Source organism: Pteronotus mesoamericanus, unplaced genomic scaffold (genome assembly GCF_021234165.1).
Source record: "Pteronotus mesoamericanus isolate MK-2021 breed Mesoamerican mustached bat unplaced genomic scaffold, CSHL_Meso_final scaffold_1186, whole genome shotgun sequence".
In the NCBI taxonomy this organism is placed as follows: domain Eukaryota; kingdom Metazoa; phylum Chordata; class Mammalia; order Chiroptera; family Mormoopidae; genus Pteronotus; species Pteronotus mesoamericanus.
In genome coordinates this window covers 12,873,132-12,885,572 of record NW_026555302.1, presented here as the reverse complement: position 1 = coordinate 12,885,572, position 12,441 = coordinate 12,873,132, and the positions used below count along the sequence as shown (strand labels likewise).

Below are 12,441 nucleotides of genomic sequence, written 5' to 3'. Positions count from 1 at the left end.
TGCTACAGTGTTTCAGGGTGTACTTCTTAATAGATTCTATTAATCCTGAAACCCAGCTAAAATTCAGAAAAGCTGAAAAACACCTTTCAGGATCACTAGGCCGCTTGCTCACTGATGTTCCAGTTCTAATCCTTCCAAGCATTTACCCACCCCCTTAAAGTACAGCATGGCCACGTGACTTGTTTCCACCACCAGAAATGTAAATAAAAATAATATTTATCTTTTTTATCACTTCAAGTGGAAGTCTTTATGAGAAGTTTGCAATTTTCCATGTTCTTGCTCTACCAGTATGTGTCCTTGACTGATGCTTACAAGGGCCAGCACGTCCTACTCACCCGTAAGGGACATATAGTATGAGCATGAAATAAACCATTGTTGTTTTTTAAGCTACTGAGATCTTAAGGTTGTTTATTAATAATCATAGCCTTGTTCTCCTGATACATTTATTAGATAGGTTCTTCCTAGGAAGTGATGGATAAAAGGGTCATTTTGGGGACATGATAAAATAAAGTTTACAACACGGTTATGTTCCAAAAGTTCATACTCAATCAGTTATTTTGAATTTGAAACATGTTATCTACTCATAGTCTCACCTTATAAAGAGCCTACAGAAGCTTATTAAAACCCATACTTAAATGAAAAAAGAGTAGAAAATAATAGTGACATTAAAATAATTAAATTAAAAGAATGTGAAATAAGTGATAGATGTAAACTTGTAGACATTTTGAAATACTTCACAGACACTGAAGGCACTGTTTTCTAGTGGATATTGATTTGTCTTCAGTGTGGACATTTTCTCCCTTTCCTTGATCCTGGAGTATAAGCTGATACTCTCTCTATTTACTATGTATGATTGCCATTGCTTCTATGGTTTGTAAATGGAATGAAAAGGAAGAACTATAGAAAGTTATTAAGCAAAAGACATATGAATATTTGGGGAAAAAAGAAACTGCTTAGAGTTAAAATTCAATGCTTCTGAGCAACAAAATAGAGGGATATCTCTTAACAAACTATGAAGTGAGTATCCTGTAATTCCCCAAAAATCTCTTTTAAATCCTATTTCACAAAAGTAGATGACTGGATGCTGAACCAAATAGACTATGCATTCCTTCAGGACAAGGACTATAATTTTTTCATCTTCATACACTGAGAATCTGACCTAATATTTCATATATAATTCTGGTAGATTTATAATAAATGGACCATCAATTTTACTTTCAAAGTTTTTCTGTTTCTTCACAAAATGTTTGTATTGTTTTGGTTCCCCCAAAACAATTTTTGAAATTACTCCTCAACAGTTTCTTCTAAAATGTGTAATAAAAATCCTGTGCAATATTTGTGGATTGGCCAATTAATCAAATCTCCTTGGACTGACTAATAGACTAGAAGTTTTTCTATTCTGAGAAAAGAGAAAGAAATAAGATAAAACTTATTTTTAAGGGAACTTGGAGAACTGGATTTTTTATTATGGTTCCGCCTAGTCTACTTACCCACAGCCCACTTACTCTAAATATACACAGTAGTTTACTAGAGCAGTTAATACATCCAACTTAGGTAGCAGACAGCCCCAAGTTTGAATTTGAGCTCTGCTTTTTATCAGCTGTGTAATCCTGAGTACAGATCTCAGATGGGGATTCCATGAGATAATATAATTAAAGCACAGAGCCAACTGGCACAGTAAACGTTTAATAAATGTTGATTCTAGTATTACAAAGAAAATAATGATGATGTCAATGAGAGACTGGATTCATAGATACTAGATAGCAAAGAATAAACTTACCTTTTAAGTCATTCCACTACTATCCCAATATTATTGGAAACTATTACAAAATATTTGACTATATGGAAAATACTATAAAACAAGAACGAAATTGCAGTACTGAAACAAATAGTCTTTAAAAATAAGTAAGAATTTGCTTTCTGGTTAGTGAAGACAGTGGCATTCCTGTAGAAGGAAAAAATGATGAACAGGCACATGGGCATAAAAAGAACCTGTTTAGGGAACTGGGAGGGGTTCTGCATGGACATGGTATAAACCAAAGCATGTGGTGGGGAGGGGCAGGTGCCTACAGGGACAGACAACGAGCAGACCAAGGGTGTATGATACTCAGCTAAGACGCAATTTGCGGCAGCACAGAAAATTAGCACTTGAATCCATCCTTGCTATATAGATATCTTGCTAACAACTAAGAGAAATTAATTATAAGTCAAATTCTCCAACTCTATTTTCTAACTCATGCTATATAAAAATGCCCTTTTTTACTTCATGACAAAAAGGCTCACCAAATTTGTGTAGTTGTCATAAGTATTTTAAAAGTAAGGCAACATATAAGAACTTAAATGCTATGTGATTTTTAAAAATTGAGGTAGAGAAAATGATTTTCCCTTCTTGCTTGCCTGGTAACTCACAGACGCAGTCTGGTTTCCCTTCCGCATGGGTGAATGAAGTCGGAGCTAATGGCTTTTCATCCAGTGTGTTCTACAGCCCCATGGGAATCCTGGCACATGCCAATTTTTCATCCATTCTGTTATTTTTGGGTTTCCAATTAAAGAACAAATACAGAGTAATTTTTGTTCACCTGACTTTCAACACACAGCTCAATTTTCTAAAGATGTTGAAAATTCTAAGCAACACTATCATTAATTTTTAAAAAGCATACCTAGGAGTGCAGTGAGTTTGGGAAGCAGTCCAACTTGTACCATCTTATTCCTCAGTCCTGTGTCAAAGGACAGGTTTAGTAAAAGCCGGAGTGTGATATTCAGCAGATCTTCATGCTCACAAGGCACCATTTTTACCAGTTTTTCAACAATATCCATTTCTACCTATGTAAAATAACAATACAAGTGCAGTGAGGTTCCATTGCACACAAAGACAAATAGATTACAAATAATTATTTTTTCATTGTACCCTAAGTAATTATGTGTTAACCTATACAGTTATTTTAATCTATAAGCTTTTGAGGAGAAAATATATATTCCCCTCTCATCCCTTCATTCCTTCACAGAATAGCATCAACTGGAAGACAAATAATACTGGGTTCTTGAAAACACATTGAGCACCACCTACTAAGTGCCAGGTCTGGACTACGGCAAACTAGAACTTATCTTGGCCTTCAAGGATTCCAGTCTAAAAAAAAAGCATACAAATTGAACAAATAATACAATGCAATAAAAATAGAATGTGTTTTTTCCCTTTTTAACACAGACAGAAACACTAAGCTACCTGGAAGCAACATGGAAGGAAACATTAAGCTACGTGGAAGAATAGAAAAGACTTCAAATTAGAATCAAAGTTCTTTAAAATGCGTGATAATTTGCTCATTGGCTAAGAAAGGAGAAACAGCCAGTGGGCAGGCACTTGGGGATAAAAGAGCTTGTTTGGCGACTGCCATACTTTGGTGTGGCCACAGGATGAAGTACGTGTCAGGGAGTGGCAGACGTCCACAAGGCCAGATGCTGGACAGATCACAATGAGCTTTTAATGATCTACAAAGATGTATGACATTATTCTACAGGCAATAGAGTACCTAGAATGATTTGTAAATTGAGAGGGTGATACAGTCAGGGTAGTAACCAAAGGACAAGTGTATCAGCACATACATACATATGTACATACATAACACACACAGAAAGGCACTGACAAACACACAGTGGGCACTGCATAGGTAGAGACTGAACTACGGCAAACTAGAACTTATCTTGGCCATCAAGTATTCCAGTCTAAAAAAAGAGCATACAAATTGAACAAGAGCTTGAAGAATATATTGCATTGGAATTAGGGTTTGAATCAAAGAAAGAGTGTAAAGACTGAAGAGGGGAGAATAATTTCAGGGGTGCTGAAGGGATACAGTCAAATCCTATGAATGAGACGTGAAAAGGAATTCCACCCTGAAGAGGACTTTCAGATTGAGGGTCCCGAAGATGCCCATTAGGTTCAGCAACTTGCTAGCCTCCCCCAACTCCAGAAGACTGTAAAATTGCTTTAAGAGAGCTTGTCTTAGAGTGTGAATCACTGAGGACAGAATTTATTTGGTAGTACAAGCCCTGTATTCATATTTCTTATGGTAGCAATCAGAAAAATTGTGTTATAAAGAAATCTTGTATCTTTGTTACAATGCAATGGCTAAAAGGGAAATTCCATATAACTATATAATTTTTGATTATTACCAAAAGGTTTATGAAGACTTATTAGAAAACTATAAAGTAGTAATCCCTCATTAACATAGATACAAATATGCTCCACAATATGTTACCTAATCAAATGCAGCAATGTATAAAAACACAATATATGATGATTAAGTGATGTTTATTTCCTGAATGTGACTGACCCAGCATGCAAAAGTCAATCAATGCAATTCCCTATATCAACAATGTAAAGAAAAACCATAGGGCCATCCCAGTCAACACAGAAAAGGCATTTGACAAAATTCAACATCCATTCATAATAAGTATCAACAAACTAGAAACAGAACAGAACTTAAACAGATGAAGTATCTACAAAAAACCTAGATAACATTACTCTTAGTAGTAAAAGACATCGCTTTCCTCCTAAGATCAGTAACAAGGCAGGAAAGCCCACCCACGGAATTCCTTTTTAACATCACACAAGAGACCCCTCTCCAGCATTTGGAAAATCCCCCAAGAACCTACAATGAGCCACTGTAACTAAAAAGTGAATTTAGCAAGATCATAGGGCACAGGGTCAATATACAAAAATCAACTATTTTTATATACTATCAATCACAACAGATGGTTACTAGACTTAATGTAGTGACCATGTTCTAATGTATATAAATACTGAATTATATACATCGTAGAAACGATGTACACCCAAAAGTAATAGGATAGTATACATTAATTACACTTCAATAAAAAAAATCAATAATGGGAAACTAATAATTTCTTTTATAAAAACTACAATTTATAATGGTAAAATATTTAAGCATAAGTCTAACAAAATATGTGTAAAGTATTATGCTAAAAACTGAAATAATGGAATAAATCAAGAAAGACCTAAACAAATACAGAGCTATATCATGTTCATTGATTGGAAAATCCAATATGGTTCATATAATGAATACTGCCAATAGATTCAATGTAATCCCAATCAAGATTCCAGGTTTGGTCTGGTTTTTTTAAGAAATATAGACTGGTTGGTTCTAAATGGGTATGGAAAAATAAAGAAACTGAAATAGCCAGAATTAACATTTGAGGCCTTATACAAATTGATTTCAAAACTTACTATAAAGTTATAGTAATCAAGCTCTGACTGGTGTGGCTCAGTTGGCTGGCGTTGTCCTGCAAACCAGAACGGGGCCAGTTCAATTCCCCATCAGAGCACATGCCTGGGTTGTGGGTTTGGTCCCCAGTCAGAGCACATGCTAGAGGCAACCGACAGATGTTTCCCTCCCATGTTGATGCTTCTCCCCCTCTCCTTATCCCTCCCTTCCCCCCCTAAAAATAAAAAAAAAAATCTTTTTTGAAAAAGCTACAGTAATCAAGACAAAGATACACTGGTGAAAGTACAGACACATGGATCAATGGAATAGGAGAGAAAGAGACCAAAAATAGAACCGCACACATATAGCCAATTGATTTTCAGCAAAGGTACAAAGGTAATTTCAAACTGGTGTAAAGGCAATTCAGTGGAGAGAGAACAGCCTTTTCAATAAATGGTAACAATTGGACATCCATTTCAAGACAGGAATCTTAATTCATACCTTGTAGCATATATAAAATTAACTAAAATGGATGGATCACAGACTAAAATAAAACAGCAACAACACAAATCGTAAAACACTTATTGAAGAGAACATAGGAAAAAATCTTTATGACCTAAGTTAGGCAAATATTTCTTAAATACAACACCAAAATACAACCCATTAAAAAAAATCCTTTGACATTTTGGACTTCATAACAATTAAAACCTCCTGCTCTTCATAGGAGAATGAAAAGATAAGCCACAGAAAAGGAGAAAATATCTGAGAAACATGTAACTGATAAAGGACCTATTCAAAATATAAAAAGAACTCTCAAAATTTAATAAGAAAATAAGCAACCCAAGGATTATGTACTCTTGCTATTGTTACTCTTTAAATCATAATCTAATATGATTTATTACCATTTTGTTTTATTGTATTAAAATCAAGAAATATAAAATACAATATAAATTACTAATTAAAAGATTTTTTAAGTAAACTAAATTTCCTTTAAAATATGTAACTCGAAAAAGCAAGGTATTAGCTCACATCAACACTAAAATAAGCACACTATTTACATGAATAATACAACCTCACAAATAGATCAGCCATCCCTCCCCACCACCCTTTTTAAGTAAAATTGCTACAGGCTTCATCTGTTACTAATTATATTAAGTAATATTTTTCTCTTGAAAAAGCAAAAGTAGACACTGGTGTTATAGAAAACTTAATCATAAAGTAACCTGGAGAGTTTTTTAAAATTAATTTGTATTTCCATTGCAGAGAATGGAATGTAAAATTGCCAGGTAGTCCATTCAGATAGCTAAACTCTAGACACAGCCTTCTAACCGTGTCTTTTGGGTTTATAAAAGCCCAGTCCCAAAAGCTAAATTTAGTAATTGTCTCAACATGCAATGCCCTTTCAATTCTATATCTATAAAATGAATATACAGTTAATACTTCATTAAATGTTTTATACAAAGTGTTGGCTTATCAACAATCTATCAGTAAACTTAGTTCAGCCTTAAAGTAATTCTTTTTAGTGTTTGACAGCCATTTAAAAATTGCTTATACTTAATCTTGCTAATAATTTTTTTTTTTAAAAAACAACATAAAATAAAGACAAAATTTTTTTTTGCCCTGGAGGCAGAAAGGAGTAGGAAGCATAAGACCTGGAGATCTTTCTCTAAGCAAATTACTTAACCTCTCTGACCCTCTCTGCTACTCCAACTGTAAAATTAGGAGGTAATTCACTAAATCGAAACAAAGATATAAGATCTGGTCAAGCTCTAAAAGTCCTACTCCTATACAATGCCCTTATATGAAATGTATTTCTTCCATAATAAAAGATGAAATGCATGCCATCTGCAGTAAAAATCCAGCTCATCATTCTTATTCATGAATTATCTTTACTGAACTTCCATTTTTCCTCCTTAATAAAATATGAGGTTTGTATTCTCAATCTGTGATCCTACCAGAAAATAATTAGTAATATTCTTGAAATGATTTTAACAGAATATAAGAATATAAGAAGTGTATTAAGTATGTATTTAATTAATACATAGTAGACATGTGCTGATGATAAATCAATTTATATTTTGTGAACCTACAACTAAAGGTGAACTTAATTCATAAATGAAGGACTATACTTCAACTGAAAGCAAGGGAAGCAACTATTTAGCCATACTCTAATTACTGAAGAGTAAATCTATCAACATGTCATCATTTTTTAAATATAGGATCAATAAGTTAAAAAATTTTTTGATTAATCTTTCTTAAATAAATTCAATTCTGAAAACAATATCAAGCATACAGTGATCATCAATAATTATATACTAATGATAAAGATAACAGATACTAAACATCTGTGGGTAAAATAAATTTCATATATTTCAAGTATCAGAACTGAACACACTTACAAGCTGGTAAGTCAGTCTTAGGTTTTCAAAGAGCATACTGCATCATCTAAGCTACTTCCTAGTTCATTTGACTTAAAAAAAAGAGTAGGAGGAAATGCTGTATGTTTAGACTATTTGAAGGAGAATCCATTTATACTAACAATACATAGTGACACAACCATATTAGCATACAGCTCTAAAATGGTCCTCAGTGGAATTAAGGCCAATGAGCCAGTAATTCCATTTCTAGGATTATATCCTAAGAAAATAATCAGAAATATAAGCAAAGATACATGTACAAATGTATACACTGAAGTGTTGTTTTTAATAGCTGAAATTATAAACAACTTAAATATTTGAAAACAAGGTAAGGTTAATGTCTGACCTATTTAATATAACATTGTTCTAACAAACTAATGACATGGAAAAGGCAGGTAATTTTTATCTTTATATATTAATATTTATAGGGTGGTTCAGTGGTAGAATTCTCTTTATATATTAATATTTCTGTATTATGCATATTTTTTCAGAAGGAAAAATAACATACAATTAACTTGTATGTCTGAAAGACCACAGCATCAACACCATGTAAGATGGCAAATAGGAGCCCACTGCAAGAATTCAAACAAGATATGAGGAGGGTATAGAGAAAGAGGATGAACTGATACAATGGCACTTGGAAAAAAGAAAAGGGACACTTAAGAAGAATCAACAGCTTGTGTCTACCATTTGGAATGGTAGGTGAAACAGAACAGACTAGTCTAAACTGAAATTCCACACAGAAATATCACAAATGCAGAAGAAAAAAATACTTTAGGGGAAAATAATATAAGGCCAGAGGACTCTAAAGCACAATCTTAAGTTTAAATTACTTTCTATATATTATGTTTAATATAAAAACATGCATTCCATATAATATCAGAAAAAGATTATCTTTTTCCATAAGCTTCTATCTGGAGTATCTTAATACTCCAACTATCTGGAGTATTAAGTACTATGAAATATATTTCCTTAAAAAACTATTTAAGGGGATATTGCTATTGTTAAATTTTCATTCAGACTACCTCAGTATGGGGATAAGTGTTCACTTTTAATCAAAATATTTTAACTTGAAAATGGCAAATAGGGACTGTTTCAATGTAAGTTACCATGTCATTCTTATTCTCCATAAAAATGCTGAGTTTCTTCAAGAAAGACACAACTAGAATAAGCAGCTCAAAATTGTCCCGGTCAAGAGCCTTCACCAGCATGTGAACGATGTTCTTGTTCCTCATCTTCAGTTCTGTACGCGTATCCTCAGCAAGATTCAGAAGCAAATAGAGAGCAACTAGAGAGGTAAAATAGGTGAGAATTAAATGACTGGCATATTGAATCATTAATTTAATAAGTCTTTCCTACTCACCAAAGTAACAGATGCAGTTTTTAGAAGAAAATATATTATTTACAAAATTTTAACTAGCTATTAATTCATTAGAAAACATTTATTGTTATTGAGTGATATGTCATATAAAATAACATTCTTACGATAGTGAGGACACAATAACCATTATAAGAATGAGTCCTACCCTCTTGTAGTTTAGAGCTTAATAATAATTAAATAGCAATTAAAAGTATATGTTAGGAAATAATAAAACAAGCAAATGGGAAAAAATAATTTTTATACATATAGAAAACAAGGTAAAACTTCAATAACTAGGACCTGCGATGTTAAAAAGAGCCATAATCCAAAATGTACGTACAGTTACAGCCAAGCCTGAGGATAAATACTAAAACATTTTCCATTTTCAAACTGATTTTCTGATGGTCACTACAGGATATAACCACATGAAACGCAATACTATAATTGTTCCACTACACAAAGTTGAGGTCTCTCTCTACTAGTTCTAAGTACAATTTCTTTTAGAGACCTGTAATAAAAATTAGATTCTTATAACTCATATTATTGTTTCTTTTTGACATTGAGAATTATGTAACAGATAATGTTTTCCATTTTGCCTTGACTGACAGAAAGCTTTGGAGTTAAGACTTGAAAGGTTTCAGTCAGAATTATGTGGGCTATTACGGTCAACATAAGCTTTTTGCTCTCCTATGACTTTGTGGTTTTTTTATGATTTTATTCATTATTTTAGAATTTCATTTCGTATATTCTTATAAACTGTCTCTAAACCCTTATGGATAGAAGAAGTATATGCAAAATATTAAATATATTTAAATGTACATAAATATTAAATTTAACCTATTTAACAAATATTTGAGATGGAAAGGCAATTCACACTAAGTACTTACTGTATGCCAGGCATTATACTAATTGATAAATAGTAACCCATTTTTTCCTTAAAGTAGCATCTAAATTTTATTTAGTCCACTTACATGCAATGTAATTACTGGCATATTTGGGTTTGTATGTAACATTTTGTTGTATGTTCTATTTTTTATTAAATTTATTGGGATGACATTGGTTAATAAAATTATATAGGTTTCAAGTGTACAATTCTGTAATATATCTATATATTGCATTGTGTGTTTATCACCCAAAGTCAAATATCCTTCTGTTGCCGTATATTTGACCCCCTTTACTCTTTACTGCCTCTCCCCACTCCTCTTTCCCTATGGTAACCGTTATTTACATACATACACACACACACACACACACACACACACACACACACACACACACAGAGTGTCATATTACTCATCTATAAAGAGAGTATATTCGGTTTGCGGTAGTACAGATGGACCACGAGGGCATTATGGTAGGTGAAAGCAGTGAGACAGAGAAGGACAAATACCATAAATTCTCACTTATATGTGGAATCAATCTAAAATAGTTGAATTCACAGAAACAGAGAGTAGATTGGTGGTTTCCAAGGGCTAAGTGGTGGGGGAAATGGGGAGACACTGGTCAAATGGTACAAACTTTCAGTTATAAGGTGGATAAATTCCAGGGATCTAATGTATAGCATGGTGACTACAGTTAATAATATTGTATTGTACAGTTGAATATTGCTATGAGAGAACTTCAATGTTCTCACCATAACCAGATAGTAATTACCTTAGGTGAATGGTACGTTAACTAACCTTGCTGTGATACACATTTTGTAATATATACATGGATCAAACCATCCCATTGATACCTTAAACTTACACAATGTTATATGTCAATTATATCTCAATAAAGCTGAAAAAATTAATAGGGAGCTACGAAACAGAAACTGAATGTACACTTGAAAGCCCCAGATCAGTCTCACTAATCTTCATCGGATTTTGCATCTTATGAATGAGAAACCATACGAGTAAACATACAAATCTCTCAATAAAAACCTCAAAGAAGACTATTTTTTATTAAAGAGAATATTTTTTTTTAAAATGTACATCTTCTATGAAAACAAGAAAATAATTCACTATATAAGTATATTAGGGTTTGAGACACAAGATTCTTATTATGGAAAAGGTCACACGATGGATTAAAAAATCATCTCTGAGTAAATAAATAACAAGTACCTATACATTTAAAAACTGAATGGGCCTTTTGGTGGAAAACAGGAGAGCAAAATTTAAAACATTATTACCCATGCTAAAGACAAAAGAACTTGTAGCACATTAATATGTATACAGCTCCCAATTATTTTGGTATTAGCTTTACTGATCTGACAAAAAATGGAACAAGCTAAATGTAGAGTAAGCACTTGTTTGTTTTCTCAGTGTTTAAGAATTCATACCTCGTAAGAGCTGTTCCTGTTTTACCACAAGCCCCTGGTATTTTTTAAAGCTTTTTTCATACTCTTTCCTCAAGGTTTGGTTTTCAGGGTCTTCATCAAGTAAACAAGTTAAGGATCATCCATTCTCACTGAAGCAAAGAAACCCTACAAACAATAGTAGGAAAGACAGTGCTACCAAAGTATATGTGCAACGTTATCCAATCATTTCCTTTAACCAATAGTTTAACTGGACCGGTATTCTCTGTGCAATGAGTGTGTTAACCGTATTACAACAGGACCTCTTAGCTAAGGGCTAAAGCACATGCTTGGAGCCCCTGGGTGAACATGTGTTTGGGCTTCCCCAAGGACTTGGAACCCCAGGAATCCTATGCAAATATTTTTTGTATATACACTACTCCCTAACTTTCAGCAGGTTAGCAAATGGGTCCATGTACCAAAAACATTACTGCATTAGAGAATGATTTAGTTAATAAAAATACTGGATTCCACTTCACACAGACACCCAGAATAGTCAAGAGATATGGGTTAGGTTTAAAGCTTTTTACACCGTTTTCAGAACAGATAGCAAAAAAATACCCCATAATACCCTCTAATTGTGGCTCCAAGCCATTCCCTGGACACCTGCAGAAATAACCTGAGGCTTCAGTCTGGCTTCAGATCCCCAAATACTTAAAAACAATCTGCTCCTGAATGCGATTTGCAACAAAACACAAGGAAACTTAAGGCAATAAAAAAAGCAGTATTTTAGAAGAAATGACCAGGATTCTGATAGGTTGTTTTTTAAATTTATTTTTTATATCCTCACCCAAGGACATTCTTATTGATTTTAGAGGGGGAAAGGAATGTTGATGTGAGAGAGAAGCATCAATCCGTTGCCTCTCATTTGTGCTCAAAAGAGGACTGAACCCACAACCCAGGCATGCACTCTGACTGGGAATTGAACCTGTGACCATTCAGTCTACAGGCAATGCCCCAACCACTGAGCCACACTGGCTAGAGCCTGATAGGTCATTTTATATTCCTTCAGTTACTGCAATCTATTGATCCTAAGACACATTTTCTCATATTGAAACATTTCCAGAATTTGGTTGTGTCATAATCCATCATGTGCCATAGTTGAATGGG

At 33.5% G+C, this 12,441-nt stretch overlaps 1 protein-coding gene across 2 annotated transcripts in view; it reads right to left on the bottom strand.

The window, feature by feature from the left end:
- KIFAP3 (kinesin associated protein 3) overlaps positions 1-12,441 on the bottom strand; it is a 106,193-nt gene that overhangs the window by 77,135 nt on the left and 16,617 nt on the right. For both annotated transcript variants that reach the window (XM_054587793.1, XM_054587792.1), the window contains exons 8-10: positions 11,317-11,415; positions 8,746-8,924; positions 2,661-2,823 (exon numbers count right to left, since the gene is read on the bottom strand). In XM_054587793.1, the coding sequence (XP_054443768.1) occupies positions 2,661-2,823; positions 8,746-8,924; positions 11,317-11,415 (441 nt within the window). The remainder of the gene's footprint in view (positions 1-2,660; positions 2,824-8,745; positions 8,925-11,316; positions 11,416-12,441) is intronic.